Genomic DNA, 19,391 nt, shown 5'->3' with positions numbered 1-19,391 from the left:
GAGACTGGTTCCCACAGGTTTTTAAATGAAGGGCTGTTTCAGATGAGATGTTAACGTGTCTTACCTGTGATGTTCGACAGTGCCAGTGAGTCCATAGAGTCCCGGACACTCTGTTCCTTTGATCCTTTGAGCTCGTCCGTGATACAGTCCAGGGAGCCGTCGTACCACTGCTTGTCATCCATCTGAAAGCCTGGATCCCCGCTGCTCCTGGCCCCCTGCTCCTTCTCCAGCTCCTGGAGCTTCCTGCTGCTGGCGGGGCCAGGGTGGCTCCCATAGGCCGAGTCCCCTAGCCCGTCCTGGGACTGGGCCCAGTACATGTCCGGCTGGTACTTCTTACTGGCGAGGCTTTGGGTGCCAGAACCCCCTCCTCCCCTGATGCCTTCCATCCCAGACCTGGAGCTCTGAGGCTCACACTGTTTCATCTTGATCTCTGCCTCGGTCGTCCAGTGATCGGTTGAAGGTCTGGGATCCACTGTCTCACCCTGCTGGAAGATGCCGTGCTCCCCAAACTTGAGGAGCAGCTGGGTCATGTAGTCCTCGTGCTCAGCCCACTCCTCCTCCTGATCCTCTGGGGCCTCCGTCTCCTCCCTCCCCTTCCAGAAACGCTCCTCGTCCGTCAGACCCAGATGGGCCAGCTTGTTGGTGAGTGCACCAGTGTCCGGGTTACTAGTAAACCCGGGGAACTTGTAGTTGACGGCGGGCGAGAAGAGGAGCGACTGGCGGCACTGGTCCGCCGAACGGCTGCTCTTGCCCATACGCACACTGCGGCGGGACTCGCGGGAACGTGCCGACTGGAAGGCGGAGTCGGAGGAGTCGGAGGCATGGATGTCTTCACCCAGACTGCAGGCTTTGGAGCAGTAGATGCGTCCCTGTTTGGGCAGGAAGGGACAGCCCAGCAGGGATCTCTTACACTGGGCACAGCAGAAACAACCCTCGGTGGCATGCCAATGGAGACCGTCGTAAGTCATCTGGGCGTGGTCAACGCCTGAAGAAGCAAGGTTTTGGTTAACAGAAGAAAATAATTGTTTTCTCAGTCCTTAAGTTCCTAGGAACTTGAACTGGTGGCCTAGAGTGGCCCTGGTTAAAGCCACTGAAGTCACATGCTGCGTTGTGAGTTTTGAGTCGGACCTACTGCTCTTTCAGCAGCAAATCTTTCTTTCACCACTTTTGTGTACAATAAAGCATACAATTCCTGAAAAATGTATCTTCAAAAAAATTACGTTCATACTGGCTGAGAATGACATGGCATGTTTGTTTTTTTTACCTCTTGGATTACTAACATTCTCACTACTTGAAAAACATGTTAATTTTAGTTACTTTCTAGCGTTAGTTTCACAATGTAGTGGTGGTTGGTATGCTTCTCTGCAGTGGTCAGGGCTTACCAATGTGTTCCCCGCAGGCTTCGCAGTACTCCGCATAGAGAGACTCGAAGCAGCCACAGCAATATGGCCGCCCGTCCTTCATGATGTAACGCTGTCCGCCCAGCACCGTCTCGCACTCAAAACAGGAGAAGTGCTTCATGTGCCAATGCCGGCCCTCCGCCTCGGTGCACTCGTCAGAGAAGATAACCTTAAGACAGACACGTTGACACACGGTCAAGTCAATGGCTGGGTTTGGTTTAGCGCCGGACTGCTCAAGCCTGGTCCTGGAGATCTACCACCCTGTTGGTTTTCACTCCAACCCTAGTTTTGCCCACCTGATTCTAATAACGAGCTGGATGAAAAGTTAAGTCAGGTTGGTCACAACTGGGGTTGAAGTGAAAACCCACAGAATGCTTGATCTCCGGGATCAGACTAGAGCACCCCTGGGGCCTCGTATCTTTCGTGTGTATGCACAAATGTGTGTAAACCATGAGTACACCAGTTTTGATGCAAAAGTTCGCATTTATCAATGTTGAACTTGACGGTAAAGTGTGCGTATGAATAGCCTACCGGAATGTGTAAACTGTTTCCTGCAACATTTTAGGCTTATAGGCTACGGATATAGCAAGCGTCAAAACCCTACAGCCTGTAGCTGATCCAAAAACTATTAGAATAATAGGTTGTAAAACGTTGTGATTTCAGTGGGCATATCCATAGTCTGAAAACAAGACGAACAATAGCCTCATGTGCATGCGCGTAAAGCAACACATCGTTATCACAGAGGTTGGCTTGCTATTTGTAATTTGACAAAATTGACAATACATTTCAGAAATTACTTTATAATTCTCACTGAATGAAAATGAATATAACATAAAATAGGTACGCTTACTCACCACAAATCGAATAAAACTGCCAATATGCCTACTCAAAATAAAAGCTATAAGCTATTTCTATATGCAGCACTAAACGAAAAATGCATTTCACTAAAATGGAACACTCATTTTAACATAAGGTCTTTCCAAGTCACTGATCTTGTATAAAACTTATGAAATATATACTTTCTTGGTCACATTCTCTAGGCTACTATTTCTTTTAACAGATCTTGCGTTTGCAAGACAGCCTCGGCTGTACCGCCACGACCCGGTACAGTCCTCAAACCATACGGACCGCTGCCAAACTGCTGAGTCTCGCAACCCTAATGTGGTGTGCCACTGCAAATACTTGTTCTGTAGCGAAAATAACAGCTAAGACCTAGGCCCACATAATTTGAACTGGCCTTAACCGATTTACTTTGATTTTGTCTGTATTGATATGTTTCTTGAATGTGAAGTTGAAATGTTACGATTAGCCTAATGGCAAATAATAATTTACTGCAGCCCTCCCAAAGCGACATGTCGGTGTCCCCATCTAGGACTTTTCCATTCAGACCTCCTCAATGATGCCAGCGATTTGCTTGTCAATGGGAAAAATATCTGTCACACTCTGCCCACCTCCTGTAGTTTGGACACTGGTTAGGAGTGCAGAAAATCGCTTTCTCGCGTCCACATTGACTGATCTCTGACCACTCTATTTATTAACAACAGCCACGTCTTGCAATTCAGAATATTTGGCTGCTTGTCGGTCTCCTTGATATGTTTGGAAAATTGACACGTTTTTAGATTTTATATCAGATAATAATATTTGAAGTTCTCATAATGGGAAATGTATTTTCTTTTAAGTTTTTTCTGACTGGTCTCCACCTTACTTCATGTATCAACTGAAATTACATTCAATAGGGCTAATTTGGACACCTTATATGGGTAATTGTAGTCGTTATTTGGGAGGAGACGTAAACTCGTTCACGTGCACAGAAGTGTTGCCAAGACCGCTAATAATACGCAACTTTGGGCTTGTTTTCTTTTGAAGTCGCTTGAAGTAATCACGGGTCGCGGGTTGCGGTTTTTTGGGCTGGTTTTGGTCGCTTGTTAGGAAAATCTGACAAGCGACTTCGTTTTTGTACATTTATGGTCGCTACTTTCCCTAAATCCATTGATTGACACTGACTGCTCACAGCCTCACAATAATGTGTGCTGCAGGGTAATTCGCTCTACCACAAATCCCCACGTGGATTTTTCCCGCCCCCACCTCATTGTCGAAAAGTCAAGTTAGAATTCAAAGCGATGAAGTTTCAACGTTTATTTGTCAAATGCACCGAGCAACACAGCGTCATCCTGAACAATTAAATTATTTTGACATGGCACCCGAGAACTATTTAGTGCGAGTTAAGAAGAATATATAAGCAAAAATATAGCCAGACAAAAAAATAAAGCAACACTATACATAACACTGCCCACTAGCAGCAGTTTAAAAGAGTGTACTGAACTAGCAGCAATCTGGTATTAGCCTATTATTTATTATATATATGACAAGTAAGGCAGTAATATACATAACAATGTAAGCTAGCAGCAATTTGGTAGAATTATTGAATATTATAGAGTGTTATAAGTTAATTAATATGACCACACACTACAATTGCGTAGTGACAATTAAGAAAAAAATACATACACAGCAAAAATATATCAAGAAGAGAAAGCAATAATATACATAACACGTACACTAGCAGCAGTTTACAAAAAGATTACTGTAAACAAGCAGCAATATTGGTGGTGGTATTGAAATTATACATAGGCCTATGGCAAGTATGGCAGTAATATACATTTACATTGGCGTGGCACTACATACATTTCCACAAACGATGCCGCCAACAAAGTGGTCCAAGTATGGCAAAAAGTGCAACAAAGACTGTGTACATAAAGTGGTTCGTGATGACAGTAAAGCTCTGTGCAGATACCGCAAAGCAGAATCTATTATTACAGTCTATAGCAAAAAACAAGCATAACAATCTATTTGTATGTATGTGTATATATATCCTACTAATACTAGATACATATGGTACTAATGTATTTTACGCTGCCCCTTAGTGCTCCTGACCCCTCGTTTTCCACCTCCTCTCATATTCTGCTGGCAGGTGATCAGATGAGTGGATGGTCCTGCCCTCCATATACGCGTTGTTGACGTTGGATTATTTTTTTTGCTTGTTGAGGTTAAAATACATGTTTTGCGTTTCAAACTGTTGCAGGCTCATTCATTGACCGTAACACGCTATAACGGTATCGGGCTTGTTTTTGAAGCTGCGCTTGCTCGTTTGACCCGTGAGAGTTGGCAACACTGGTATACCGACGTATAGGATGGGTGTGATTTATCAATGGAAGCATGCATAAGTTTTGCGTACGCCAGTTTGACACATCCGAAGAATTTGGTGCGCATGCAAATTGTAGGTTTCCCACATCTGCCAGAATTGAGATAGAAACGTACACGAGATTGATACGAGGCCCCTGGTTGGCGGTTATTGCGAAACCCAAGCCTGGGTTACCGTCGATATTCCCACACACACATCTCACCTCGTCGCATGCTGAGCACCGCGGTTTGAGTAGCTCAGCGTGGTGGCGTCCACAGTGGATCTTTCCGTCCTGGTAGAAGTAGATCAGGTCCACCAGCAGCTCACTACAGGTGGAACATGCAAAGCATGCTGGGTGCCAGACTAGCCCGGGGCCCGCTCTGGATGCGAACACGGCCATCTCTCCTCCATTAACGCTGTCCCCACACTGAAATTAAATAAACACAACACAGGAATCAGTAAGGAAGAGTTTCACCCTCAAACTGCAGGTACTGTTATACAGTCCTAAGCCCGTCAGGTATTTATTAATAATATATTATGTTGAAATAACCATTGGTGCCAATGGTATATTGTATTTGTAAATGTCAACGTATGCTCATCTATTACTAAACGCGTAGTGGACTACCCAGTGACAGCAGGCCACATGATGGCAAAACACCCTGCTTATGTAACCTCCAGCCCTGGGGTTTGTCGCTGTGGTTTAGCATATCTGTCCCTCTAACATGGCTCCTGCCTGCACACTAACTAGGGTGTCGCGGGGTCACTGAGCCGCCTTGTCCCAACGTCCTACAGGGCGGAGGTGGACAGGAAGAGACATGCGGCCAAATGTCTGTGATCTGTGGCGATGTGGTGTCAGTACAGCTCATATCAGGGGGTTATTCTGGGAAGGAGGACCGGCGGGCAGACTGGGACTAGCTTGGCAGCCTCTGACGTGTTGGGTTCCGTCTACCATGTGGGGTACATGTGCTTGGCCTTTTAAACACTGGGAATGCACACAAACCCGTCACACAAACACACTCATTACACTGCCCCTTTCACGCGCAGACACCCACCCTCACCACTCATGGTAAAAAAAACGAAGCCAGCAGTGAGCGCTGAAGGAAAGGGGAACACGAGGGGACCTACGTGTTCACAGATGCTGTGTAGCTGGGTGCGAGGCAGCAGTTTCAGGGAGCCCCTCCCCAACGCCTCCTTCTTCCTCTGGACACTGAACATGTGGAGCTCCTTCTTCTCCTCCTCACTGAGCGACTGGCAATATCGCATCTGGAGGGTGGGGGGAGAGAGTGAGGTGGAAAGAGAAAGGGAGACGATGGAACAGTAGCAGGAAGGAGGACATCTGTCAAACACTGAACGTGAAGGAGGAACAGGTGTCATCCAGGTTCAAATGCCACCCCAAGCCTGGCTCAGTCAACAGGTTTTATGATCATTTCTTTCGGGCGTGGGGTTATGTCTTCAGTTTGTTTTTCACTTTCCTCCCCAACGTGAAGAATATTTCCACTTGATCCACCCCGAATAAAAAAAAATAAGTTACAACTCTCTACCCCTAAATGCTACGACCACAGAACAACCATAAAACCCACGTCAACGCGTTGCCGCTTACAGGATGGGTTTCCCCACTGACAGACCACCTGTACGTTTGTATTACACGGCATCTTTCTACCTGAATGTTCATAAAAACAATCTGCTGGAAACACCTCAGATTCTTCCACTCGCTCCACTATAGGGTAGTAACATAACACAAGGTATGGGAAGGATGGAATACATTAAGGAGACCTACAAAACGGTTGTAAACCCCTCTAAAAACATCAAACAGCCCTCCGCTGTGATTTCTCAACTATCGTTTCAATACAGGGAAGTACCATTAACACATGTCAGTGGAAGGATGGAATAAATTGAATTAAAAAAACCTGCAAAACGGCTGTAGACCCATCCCAAAAAATATACCCTCCGCCCTCTGCTATGTCATCCCATAAACACAATCCTCCCTAGAGTAGCAATAAAAGTTCCAAAAACCTCCTCAATTTTTTGACAAGTCCCCTCCAGAACCCCAATAAACATGGACCTATCCTTTATGCAACACCCTTGGCTTGACGTGACACCTTCTACACAAAACGTTTCACCAGCCTTAACAACAGCAGGAGACTACACGAACAACAGTGGTGTTTAGAGTTAAGAGGACACGGGAACAAAGCATCACACACAACATCTCCCTATTAGATCTGCCATTATAATGTCTCTGTCCTCCAGATCCTTCCTCGTAATGTCTCCCTACAAGGTCTGTCCACATAATATCTCCGTATCCCACAGATCTGTCTTTCTAATGTCTCCATCCTACAGATCCTTCCATCGTCTCCCTGTCCTACCGGCCCGTCGCCATAAAGACCCAAGCTATGACAGATTTCTGCAGGTGGGCGCTGACAACAAGCGTGTTAAGTCCTCCAGTCAGAGGTTGTATTGTCTCCCCAGAGACCCACAGTGGCAGGAATCTGTGTGGGAGCCAGAGACTAGAAAGCCCTCCTCTGTATGGCAGCGACAGCATGGCGGCCAAGTCCCAATGTGGACAAGATGTCGCAGGGGGAGGTTGGTCCCAGATCTAAGGTGGATTTTGTCATGTGGCCTCAATGAGTGGGTGAGCTGATCAGTGCCTGGTGGCCATTTCTACCCACTGAGGGGATATGAATGGCGCTGATGGTGGGAAACTGGGTGATGCCCTCCTGTGAGACCTGCCCTGTTACGATGCCTTTAATGACAGGGTCCGCTGGGAAGAATTTTACGACACACGTACATGCAGAGAGACAAGCACACACAAGCAAACACACACACACACACACACACTTCGGGGATCTATTTCCTACCTCATTGTCGTGTGGAGGCAGTTGGTACAGCAGCTGTTTGATTCTGAACTTCTCTCCAGGACTGTTTACATAAGGAACCTTCTCCTCAGGAAGACAAGAGAAATACAACTGGACCTGGAGACACAGATCACCAGAGAGTAGTGAGAGACACATCACACATGCATAGAACCTGTCAGAGACATACACACAGCGTTTGATAACGTTACCTGCCTTGCAAGAATTAAATTATTGTTAACAGCGCCATACCGACACCTATCATACAAGAGAAGAATAAGGAAGGGTTGACTATAACCAGAATCAAACTAGGGTGATTAGATGTCCCTTTCTTCCCAAGACAGTCCCGTATTTCAGTCTGTTTTCAGGTGTCCCGACTTATATAGCAAAAAATAATGTTTTGTCCCATATTTTCACTTGGTCCAGTTTTTTTATTGGTCCGACATACTGCCTATTCAAATGTGACAGGTTCTCATGATTTGCTACGCGTGTCAGTCCTTGTTCCTTGTTTTATACAGTCTTAACTATGATCCAATCACCTGAGCAGGTGAAATCCCACCTCGCTGTAATGACCATGAAGACAGTGTTATTTCTTCAAGTAAATCTTGGATCAAAGTGCACAGCTTTCTATGACAAACTCATTAAAGAGAAGCGGACTCTGAGACTGATTGCCTCAAGTGAAAAGTACAAGCCAGTGGACTTCACCCCCCCCCCCCCCCCCCACAATCACATTAGCAAAGTCAGTATAGCTTTTACAGTGGAAACTGTCCATCTTTGCCTTTTTCAGGGAAATGCATCGTGTTGTTCTGAGTGAAACCCTTTTGTTGCTTCAGTCTGAGATACTGAATTTGGAGTTTTCATTAGTTGTCAGTTATAATCATCGAAATTAAAAGAAATAAACACTTGAAATATATCAGTCTGTGTGGAATGAATGTATACATTATACAAGTTTCACTTTTTGAATGGAATTACTGAAATAATCAACTTTTTGATGATATTCTAATTTTATGACCAGCACCTGTATATTTGGTACCAAGGACTTAAGGAGGGGCTCAGGTGGGGAGGGAGGAGTAAACTATCAACGCAGTTTAGTTTTCTGGTCACAAAAAATAAAAGGCAATATTTTTCTGATAGTAAAATAAAATAAACAATAACGCCATGCTCAGTTTGTTTCCAATACCGTGTTTGAACTTGAGTAATAAAACACATTTCTTCCTCAAACTCCTGCGACCACCTCCTTCTCCACCTACACTCATGACACGTGCAACTGTAAACCAGTGTATTCATTATTTAGGTATTTAAGTATTTTGTCAAAACTATCTACATTTAATAGAAGGATTTGGGAGAATTTTGAGGTAATTTTGTGTTGTTATAGGTTGTGCAGGTGACATCTCAGTCTCAGAGCTCCATTTTTCTATTGAGTCAATGGAATCATATCACCTTCTATTGAGTCAATGGAATCATATCACCTTCTATTGAGTCAATGGCATTGTACCACCTTCTATTGAGTCAATTGCATCGTACCACCTTCTATTGAGTCAATGGCATCGTACCACCTTCTATTGAGTCAATGGCATCGTACCACCTTCTATTGAGTCAATGGCATCGTACCACCTTCTATTGAGTCAATGGCATCGTACCACCTTCTATTTAGTCAGTGGCATCGTACCACCTTCTGTTGAGTCAATGGCATCGTACCACCTTCTGTTGAGTCAATGGCATCGTACCACCTTCTATTTAGTCAGTGGCATCGTACCACCTTCTGTTGAGTCAATGGCATCGTACCACCTTCTGTTGAGTCAATGGCATCGTACCACCTTCTGTTGAGTCAATGGCATCGTACCACCTTCTGTTGAGTCAATGGCATCGTACCACCTTCTGTTGAGTCAATGGCATCGTACCACCTTCGGTGGTTCAAACTCTTTCAATTGTGAGTCTTTGCTTTGGCATAGTGTAGCTTTATTTTTTGTATTTTATCAGGGATCTGTTTGTTAGATCGGATATAAAAACCATTAAGAGAAGCCTAAGACTAAGCAAATTATATTCATTGCTATTCGAATAGCACAACATGCAGCGTTTTCACACCACGTAACACATCAACCTGCAAACCCCGCCCTAAATCCTAAAATTCAGGGCTTGGCACCAAGTGAGAGCCGGGCTACTCGGCCATGACCTAGTGGCTGACTGGTGCTGGCCTGTGTCCGTGGAAACATAAATATTTCTCGACTTGAGGGTTAAACACCAGTGTTTGGCACCAGTGGAAACGATGCATGAGAGTACTGTCAGGGAAAGTCTGTGTGTGATTAGATGACATCTAGCAGATCTAATGCCAGAGGGGTCCTTTAGTACTGGAGGAGAATCAGGCCCATATCACCCGACTACTTCAGATCAGGCCTGGAGGGGTCCTCGTCACAGCTGCCTTTTATAGGCCTGTTCATAAACAGAGTCCACTTGTGTTATGTGCTACTTTCCCAACTTCCAGGGAGACCCCCTGCTCTTACCTACCTCTGTCTGTCTCTCTCAATCTCCCATCCTTAACTCAACCATCTTTCTGTCTCTCTTTTCTTAACTCACCAATCGATCTGTCTCTTCTCTTACCTGCCGTATCTGTCTGCATCTCTCTCAACTCCCGCATCATTCTGTCTCTCTCCTAAGAACACTATCAGTCTCTCCCTTCTCTCATTTATTCTGTCTGTCTCTCTTCTCTTTACCTACCCTGTCTGTCTGTCTCTCTTCCCTTCACCTACCCTATCTGTCTGTCTGTCTTCCCTTCACCTACCCTATCTGTCTGTCTCTCTTCCCTTCACCTACCCTATCTGTCGGTCTCTCTTCTCTTTACCTACCCTATCTGTCTGTCTCTCTTCCCTTCACCTACCCTGTCTGTCTGTCTCACTTCCCTTCACCTACCCTGTCTGTGTGTCTGTCTCTCTTCTCTTTACCTACCCTGTCTGTCTGTCTCACTTCCCTTCACCTACCCTGTCTGTCTGTCTCTCTTCTCTTTACCTACCCTGTCTGTCTGTCTCTCTTCCCTTCACCTACCCTATCTGTCTGTCTCTCTTCTCTTTACCTACCCTATCTGTCGGTCTCTCTTCCCTTCACCTACCCTGTCTGTCTGTCTCACTTCCCTTCACCTACCCTGTCTGTCTGTCTGTCTCTCTTCTCTTTACCTACCCTGTCTGTCTGTCTCACTTCCCTTCACCTACCCTGTCTGTCTGTCTCTCTTCTCTTTACCTACCCTGTCTGTCTGTCTCTCTTCCCTTCACCTACCCTATCTGTCTGTCTCTCTTCCCTTTACCTACCCTATCTGCCTGTCTCTCTTCTCTTTACCTACCCTGTCTGTTTGACTCTCTTCCCTTCACCTACCCTATCTGCCTGTCTCTCTTCCCTCCACCTACCATGTCTGTCTGTCTGTCTGTCTCTGTTTTACTGTGTCTCTCCCTGTCTCCTCACTGTCCCGCCCTTCTCCCTCCCTTTTAAACAACACACACAGAAACAATAAATGGAGTGGGGAGGAAAAAACAGAAAGCTTGGGGCTAACAGAACTCCCTGGTTCTACAGCTTACAAACGGTCTTTTGTGTGTAAATGTAAACTGTAATGTCTATCAACTGTAATATCTATCAACTGTAATGTCTATCAACTGTAATGTCTGTCAACTGTAATGTCTATCAACTGTAAAGTCTATCAACTGTAATGTCTATCAACTGTAATATCTTTCAACTGTAATGTCTATCAACTGTAATGTCTATCAACTGTAATATCTTTCAACTGTAATATCTTTCAACTGTAATAGATTTCATCTGAAATGTCTTTCCCCTGTATTTTCTTCCAACTGTAATGTCTTTCAACTGTAATGTCTTCCAACTGTAATGTCTTTACAGCAGCTATTATGTGTTGTGGCCCTGCAGTATCCATTATGGGGTGATCATTACGGTGGAGGGGGGCTGGTCAACCGTTCCCCCTCTCTGTCCTGAGGACCCGGATATAGGGGGCAATTGCAAGCATGAAATGTGCATTATTTACAATGGCCCATTTCTGAGGATTGTGGGCATAAATCACGGGGGATAATTGCCTAAATGGGCAGAGCAGCAAGAAGTACCTCTAACTCAGGAGACAGGCACATCCCACCTTTTTATCTGGTGGCTGTAATGACCCTCCCTCATAAAGTGGCGGTCAATGGCCCCAAGAGACAAAGTAGCTGACAGGCCAATGGCCCCAAGGGTCAAAGTACCACAGTGACAGTTAAAGGGTTAAAGACAGGCAGCTTGTCCTTCTCTAAGGTGACAAGTAAAGACATGACCTATCCGTGTCCTGCCCACTACACAGTAATGGCCTGGCAACTGAGAATAATTACATAGGAGCTGAGAGACACCACTGTATCTAAACAAGGACCTATATTTGTCTGTGAGTCATTTGGTATGAATCTGTTGTGGATTCAATTACTACCAGTGATCATCACATATTCATGATGTACTTTATAATGAAAAGGAGCTGTATGACATACATTTAACCCCAAACAAATAACTTTCCTTCTAAATACATATACTGGACATACGACATGCCATGAACAATTGCCCACAAAACGTGACGAGATATTACAACTTAAATCTAATATTAGATCAAGTGAACCTGAGCAAAAAAGTAACACATTGGTTATATATATTTTAGGAGAGTGCACTGGAGATTTCAATGATCTTCAACCAGAAAATAGTGTGTAGATATTTGGGCGTCTTACATGTTCAGGCCTTAGGCCAGGTGGTACCCAGGCATACTCCTCCAGGGCGCAACCGGAGTCATCGTCTGACGTGGAGCTCCTCTGGAAGCCAAAGTTCAGCTGACCTTTGACCTTCTGTTCAATCGTGTCCCGCGGGCCCCGCACCCCGGGTTGGTAACCACACGCATTCTCCAGGTTCATCACACACCCCGCCTTCTGCTATAGGGAGAGGCGAGAAGGAGGAGGGAGAAGGACAGGTCTGTGTTAAGGCAGAGTGATACTCAGTATTACACATGACACAGGATACATGATACAGCCTTGGACAAATCTGCCATTCACCCCTTGAGCAAGACATTTAACCCTAACTGCTTCAGGGATGTCGTCAACAATGGCCTGACCCTTTGCCATAGCCACACTGTCCATGGGTGTCCCTGGGTGTCCATGGGAGCGTGAGATATCTGGGCTATGCCATGTTGATGAGTGAAACAGGACAGATATTTAGCAACCACCTAATTATTATTTCTGTGTTAGCAATTAGCACTGACTCAGTCACCACTAGCACCACTTTCATGTGGGAGATCTTCCCTGAAAGGCAGTGAGGGGATCTGGGGAAACTGTCTCAATACCACAATTTATAATAATTGTTTTTTTTCTCTCTCATTCAGGCAATGTGTCATCTAAATGTGCCTCCTTATGTGGCTTTGGTTTAAAAATTCCCCAGATTACAAGTTCAGTTTACGAGGTGATGTCTTGACTTGTTTTGTGATATGCACATCTATGAAGCACTGTATGTTCACACATTTTACATTCGGGGTAAAGGGAGAACCCCAAAACCCACAAAAAACAACACAGTGGGTTCCAATGGACGGCACAAGTCACATTCCAACTCCATACAGTAATTCCGGCTCTCTTCCACACAGGACGGGTGAGTAACGCCAGACCCAGCAGTCCCACACTTCAAGGTCTTACCTTATCAACGTGTCTGCACAGCACATGTTTCAGAGAGAGACGAGTTATAGCTCATCATGGCACTATGCCTCTACATATGAGGCTAACATATGCAAGGCTAAAGCTAGGTCTATATATGAGGCTAACAAAGCAAGGCTAGAGCTAGGTCAATACTGTCTATGCTGTATGTATATGAATGTATGTGTGTGTATATATATATATATATATATATATATATATATATATATATATATATATATATATATATATATACAGCATATGTATATCTGTATTGGTGTATATATGTACTGGTCATTTTAGCAGATGTTTTTATCCAGAGGCGACTCACCGAGCTGGGGTTAAATGCCTTGCTTAAGGGCACAACAAGTTTTTTTTCTCGTCGGCCAGCCCAGAATTATTGCTGCCATTTGCCACCACTGTGCTAGGCAAAAGTTAAGCCTATATATGAGGCTTGCATATGCACTGGTAAATCTAGGTTAATATATGGGGCTAACATATGTGAGGCTAGAGCTAGATCTATATATGAGGATAACATTATGCAAGGTTAGAGCTAGATCTATATATGAGGATAACATTATTCAAGGCTAGAGCTAGATCTATATATGAGGTTAACATTATTGAAGGCTAGAGCTAGATCTATATATGAGGATAACATTGTTCAAGGCTAGAGCTAGATCTATATATGAGGATAACATTATGCAAGGCTAGAGCTAGATCTATATATGAGGATAACATTATTCAAGGCTAGAGCTAGATCTATATATGAGGTTAACATTATTGAAGGCTAGAGCTAGATCTATATATGAGGATAACATTATGCAAGGCTAGAGCTAGATCTATGTATGAGAATAACATTGTGTAAAGCTAGAGCTAGATCTATGTATGAGGATAACATTGTGTAAGGCCAGAGCTAGATCTATGTATGAGAATAACATTGTGTAAAGCTAGAGCTAGATCTATGTATGAGGATAACATTGTGTAAGGCCAGAGCTAGATCTATGTATGAGGATAACATTGTGTAAGGCCAGAGCTAGATCTATGTATGAGGATAACATTTGTAAAGGATGCGAGATGTAACATGAAGGCTTTGCCACTGTAGCTGTAGGTCTGTATAACCAGTGGCATGGACTCCCAATGGATCAGGGTGTCATCTAAAGAATGTTCCCTGCTGTTTCTCTCTCTTTTTTCTCTCTCGTTATTATTTTGTTCCCTCTCTACTTCTCCTCAGTGCTGTCTGTTTTCCAACCTGCCACACTGAGGGAGGAAGGGTGTATGTCTGTCCCTCTGATCATCCTTTCATCTTTGGCATGGAGGGAAGGGGGAGGGGCAGAGGGGAGCCAGGGCAGACAGGTGAGGGAAAAATGGGGCACAAATGACTGGACCCCGACACAGACATCTAGAAATAGGGCAGATAGATCAAAGACAGCCTCACCCTGACGCTGACCCACCATGACCCGCACATGGACACATACTGGACTGGCCCTGTTTATACCCGCCTCTAACATGCATCCTCCATCCAGATCCAGTCTGTTTACACTAGATTTGAATAATACACACCTGTATAGAAAGAGGACTCTTGTCCTGTTTATACCCGCCTCTAAAATGCATCCTCCATCCAGATCCAGTCTGTTTACACTAGATTTTAATAATCCACACCTGTATAGAAAGAGGACTCTTGTCCTGTTTATACCTGCCTCTAAAATGCATCCTCCATCCAGATCCAGTCTGTTTACACTAAATTTTAATAATACACACCTGTATAGAAAGAGGACTCTTGTCCTGTTTATACCCGCCTCTAACATGCATCCTCCATCCAGATCCAGTCTGTTTACACTAGATTTTAATAATACACACCTGTATAGAATGTGGAAGGAATTGGGCAAATGACAAGCGATCATTAAGTATACCAAGGTTTCTGTGGAGTGTGTCTAGATAGGAATGTAAATGAATTGCTGGATATAAGGAAACACTGCTGTGTCATTTCACTTAAATTACAGAGCAGGATCGCCAGAAGGTTTAAGGACCTCAGCGGCCTATATTTATTTTTCTGAAGTAATTTCAAAACAGCTTCTAGCTCTGTAAGGAAGGCTGAAAATCACATATTTTAGGCATCCAACATTGTCGTGGTATTTTTTGCTTGATGTTTTATTGACTACTGCTGAGGGGGGGTCAAGGGGACAGCTGAGAAAGCCAGCCACACTTGTCTGGTGTCTTTGAAGAGGTCAGGCGTGACAGTAGTGGGCCAGAACTGTTCTCCCTGCTCTTTCCTGGAATGTCATATGGGCACGGATGCCAAAGAGTGCGATTGTCTCAAACACACACACACACGCAAACAGGCAGCAAGCAGCCGTCTACGCAAATTGGCCAAACTGTTTGAGATGTATGCATCCTGTTGTTCCTCCTATAGTGGGAGATAGCAGCCATAGCATGCCTGGCCTGGTGCTTGATCGCAACACAGCACCGTCGTCATGCGTGGTTCCTTGCCCTCTGGAGGAATGAGTGATTACCTGCCTGACACAGGGCAGACAGACACCCAGGCAGGCAGCTACTTCACGCCTGTTCATACCCTGAAAACAAGACCCCAGTCAAGGGGCCTGAGAGTTAAACCTCCCTCTCAACATCCCATATCTCACTCATGCCAACAACTGGGCTGCCTGCCTGCCTCTCACAAAGCTGCTCACACACACACAGACACCAATACTTGAGCTTGATGGATGCTACCTAGTGCCACAAGGAGTCAAGTTAGTCTCAAATGGAGGCCATGACAGACAGATCCCAGTGTATCCACTGAGGTAGGCATGTACTTACCTTTAAGGGAAAATTCATGTAAAGTATCTCTCTCTCTGCCCCCCCCCCCCCCCCCTCTGTATTCCTAGTAGTTAAAGCCCCTCATACTAAGATAATGTGTCTTCAATCAGAGAGGTGCAAAACAAGACACATATTGTTCTATTCTTGTCTATTGACTTGCAAATGAGTTCTGAAATAAACGTGTCCTTGTTTGAGTGAGACTGCAGAGTGGGTTGGTTATCTCGGGGGAGATAGGCTAACTATAGAGTACGGTCAGCCCTGCACTGGAGCAAAAAGGGGAACAGAAACATGGGCCATGCCTTATTAAGTGGGGGGTTAGGTTTGAGGAGGTACATGTGACATTCATTGGGGAACAATGCAGGGAGAACGCGAGTAAGCAGAGATCAAGGGGAGAGGAATAGAGGAAAACAGATGTTTGCTTCCAAATGGAGGACATGAAATCCTTCTTCAACGATCTTTCAGGGCGGGAACTCAACCTGCCTCAGAAGAACGTCAAACCTGAGAGCCCCTCAGATCAGACTCCGCAAGACAACCCCACCGAGACGACATCAGATTGTTCATGAATACCTCTCCCTGAACCACATAAGTACACTAGTATCACACTTCCAGCATCAGTCCCGAAATTCCCTCACTCCCTCAATCTACTGACCAACTAGCGAACCTTACCTGACCGGCTGACTCTCACCAGGGTGAGTTGACCCAGCCCACAGTGAGCCAGTTCCTGTCCTCCCCTACCTCCTTCCCAAGCGTCCCCGGACCCCTGCAGCACTCAGTGTTTAACAACCTTTGTAAAGGTGCTTGTTAACATGGCTTTAGCTTTTGGGAGACTCAGATGCAGATCTGACTGACCTCCCCACAGAGAGGTCCTAGCCCCCCACCCAGCCGACTGGGGAGCGGGTGGTACCCGGAGTGTGTGTGGGGGGGGGGCCCAGAGGGGGGCCGGGAAGGCGGGGATATGGATTGAGGCAGACCACGCTGGGGTAACCAGTAACTTCTGTCTCATATGGAAATTGAAAAATGCGCTTCCATCACAATGGAGGGAAAACCAGTTCTGGCATGTGGGAGATGATCGGGGTTGTGATGCTGCCAATGCAGCCAGTATGAGAGACCACAAGTCTCTTGAGATGTGCTTCATGTTCTCTGAAAATCTACTGACGGATAATGACACAATCCCACAAGCTGAAACAAATCGCTGCCTTGACTTCATACTTGCCTCTCCTTGCTTCCTTCTCGGGACTCGTTGCAGGAAAAGGTCACAACAGAGTGTATGAATTTGTGAAATTTGAGAATTTAATTAAATGTTTTCCTCCCATGTTAACCCAAAGGTGTCCTCCAAATATAGCCAGTGTTGTGTATATACACACTCTAAACCTTCTACTATAGGATAGATGACCAACTATTAAATGGGTCAATAAAATAGCCAACTGCTGGTCTGATTTAATGAATTAAGGACAGGACTGATGGACAAGCCCACAACCCAACACTACACTCTGTAATGATGTCTGGACTGGACTTTTGGTTTGGCACAAACCCACACTGCCTAGGGTCCCAGATGGCACCCTATTCCCTATTTAGTGCCTTGCTTTTGACCCGGGCCTTAAGAATAAGTTGACTAATTATGGAATAGGATCCCATTTGGTACACCCCAGGTCTACTTTCCAAAAAATCAAGATGGTGACTATTTGAAAGTCTCAGGTTCACATTCAGACATTTCTGTTTTTCTCTGTTCTTGGTAAATAAGAAACATCTAGTCACTTTCTCTACTCTCTCTAGTCAAGATGTCTGGAACAGATTACTTCAGATCTAATAAATACAAATGAGGACTTGGAAACCAACCCTTTGAATGTTGGCCTGGTACCTAAAGAAAGAGGGTCCTAGTGAATTGTTCTCAAAGGTGCATGGATCATAGACTTGTCAGATTAAAACAATTGCATCTTTTGTCTTCTGAAGTCTGTTTCATGGACCAAAATGTAGTTTAAGCCATCATCCAATCCATGTGTTATTAAGTTATCCAATACTGCGAAACCATGAGGAGAAAGAGCATTCCCAAAACAAAATGTATCCCGAAATTACTGCAAAAACACCACAGACATTAACATTGGAAATAATAGCTCCTCACAAACCTGCCTGCCCCATGTCAACTGACAGAGGTGCTAGGTGCAGCTTGGATGACCCCTTGTGCCTTCCATCATCACAGGGGGGTGTTATTTCAGGACCAAATGGGTGAGAGAGGGGCCTTCTAAACCGATGGACCTCCAAACCCGCCTGCCCTGCCCTGGGAGTGACCACCTGCACGTGCCTGCCTTCATCAAGCCCCTAACACACATGCCGCTGTCACACAGCCAGAGCAACATCAAACACCGGCCACGTTCACCCAACATGAAACAGTCTCACTTAAAAGCTGCATCAATATCTGTATTTCAGCCACTGCGCATTTGTAAGACACCATAATCAAAGGCAATGCAATCTCTTTCTTACATTCTAGGATTTTAGTCCAGTCCCTGTGGTGGACTCCTCAGCGCTCTTACCTCTTTGCAGAAAGCTGTCCTGAGCAGGCTCTTCTGACTACTCAGTCCTGATGTTTTTTCTCCACTGACTCTGTGCTACATGTATCTTGGCTCTGTCTCTCTTTACTGGAGCTTAAAAACCCGGGACAGCACCCTCTCCTCTTTCAGGTTCTCTCCCTTCTGGTTCAGCTTGCTCTCTAGGCTTCCTCAACTGTAGCTCCAAATCCAGGATGGGAACCTCTTTCACCGCTCTCTTCAGGTAAACTATGTCTGTAGCACTCCTAAATCCTGGAGTCATAGTACTCTGATTCTCAGCCTTGTCTTCCAGAGCTGTCAGGGAAACCACAGCCCCAATCAAAGCAGGCAGAGACTGTAGTAAAGAAAAAGTGAGAGGTGTGTTTGTGTGTCTGTGTGAACTGACGCTTTGAGGGTGTGTGCGTGTTCTGTTCAACCAGATGGCCATCCCACTCAATCCCAACACCCTCCCAACTCCCCAAACCCCCGACCCTCGCCCACCCCCAACCCCTAACCCAGTCACTCAGGGACAGGACAAGGCTCAGGGTGTCTCCGCCCTTCGGGGAGTCCTCCTCTCGCACTTCAAACACACATCAAATGAGAACCACCAGTGAACTCTTTCCCCCGGCGAGTGCGTCACATTACATCCGCGACCGATGCCACAGCTTGGGTTACCGCCACGGCGATAATGGTCGGACCCACATCCACAACGTCTCTCACATGACACGCCGTCTTGGCTGTCCAGTCCGACCGTCGCAGGGAGGACAGACGGAAAAGTGGTCAAAGGATTGTCCTGTTTTTTTTCTTGCTTAACCTCAAATGTCTTATTCATACAATGTGAATTTGTTGGTAACATGGAGTCGTTTTGAAGGGGATGTCTCATTCAGTGACAGTCTCAGTGTGTTAACAAAATACTTTGGTAAAGCCTTTCTTTAGACAGTCCATCTGCAGAT

At 45.3% G+C, this 19,391-nt stretch overlaps 1 protein-coding gene across 4 annotated transcripts in view; it reads right to left on the bottom strand.

Annotated features, from left to right (window-relative positions):
* LOC105018283 (prickle-like protein 1) overlaps window positions 1-19,391 on the bottom strand; it is a 36,351-nt gene that overhangs the window by 1,797 nt on the left and 15,163 nt on the right. Inside the window, exons 1-7 of one of the 4 annotated variants that reach the window (XM_010883584.3) lie at window positions 18,445-18,790; window positions 12,161-12,358; window positions 7,434-7,547; window positions 5,704-5,841; window positions 4,802-5,005; window positions 1,383-1,569; window positions 65-985 (exon numbers count right to left, since the gene is read on the bottom strand). In XM_010883584.3, coding sequence (XP_010881886.1) covers window positions 65-985; window positions 1,383-1,569; window positions 4,802-5,005; window positions 5,704-5,841; window positions 7,434-7,547; window positions 12,161-12,340 — 1,744 coding nt within the window. In that variant the 5' untranslated portion in view covers window positions 12,341-12,358; window positions 18,445-18,790. Of the gene's footprint in view, window positions 1-64; window positions 986-1,382; window positions 1,570-4,801; window positions 5,006-5,703; window positions 5,842-7,433; window positions 7,548-12,160; window positions 12,359-18,444; window positions 18,791-19,391 lie in introns of those variants that run through there. The other 3 variants (XM_020040423.2, XM_010883581.3, XM_010883583.3) reach the window with 3 other exon arrangements.

Source organism: Esox lucius, chromosome 19 (genome assembly GCF_011004845.1).
Source record: "Esox lucius isolate fEsoLuc1 chromosome 19, fEsoLuc1.pri, whole genome shotgun sequence".
NCBI classification, from domain to species: Eukaryota; Metazoa; Chordata; class Actinopteri; order Esociformes; family Esocidae; genus Esox; species Esox lucius.
The sequence above is the reverse complement of the archived record's forward strand: the minus strand, read 5'-3'. Positions and strand labels throughout refer to the sequence as shown.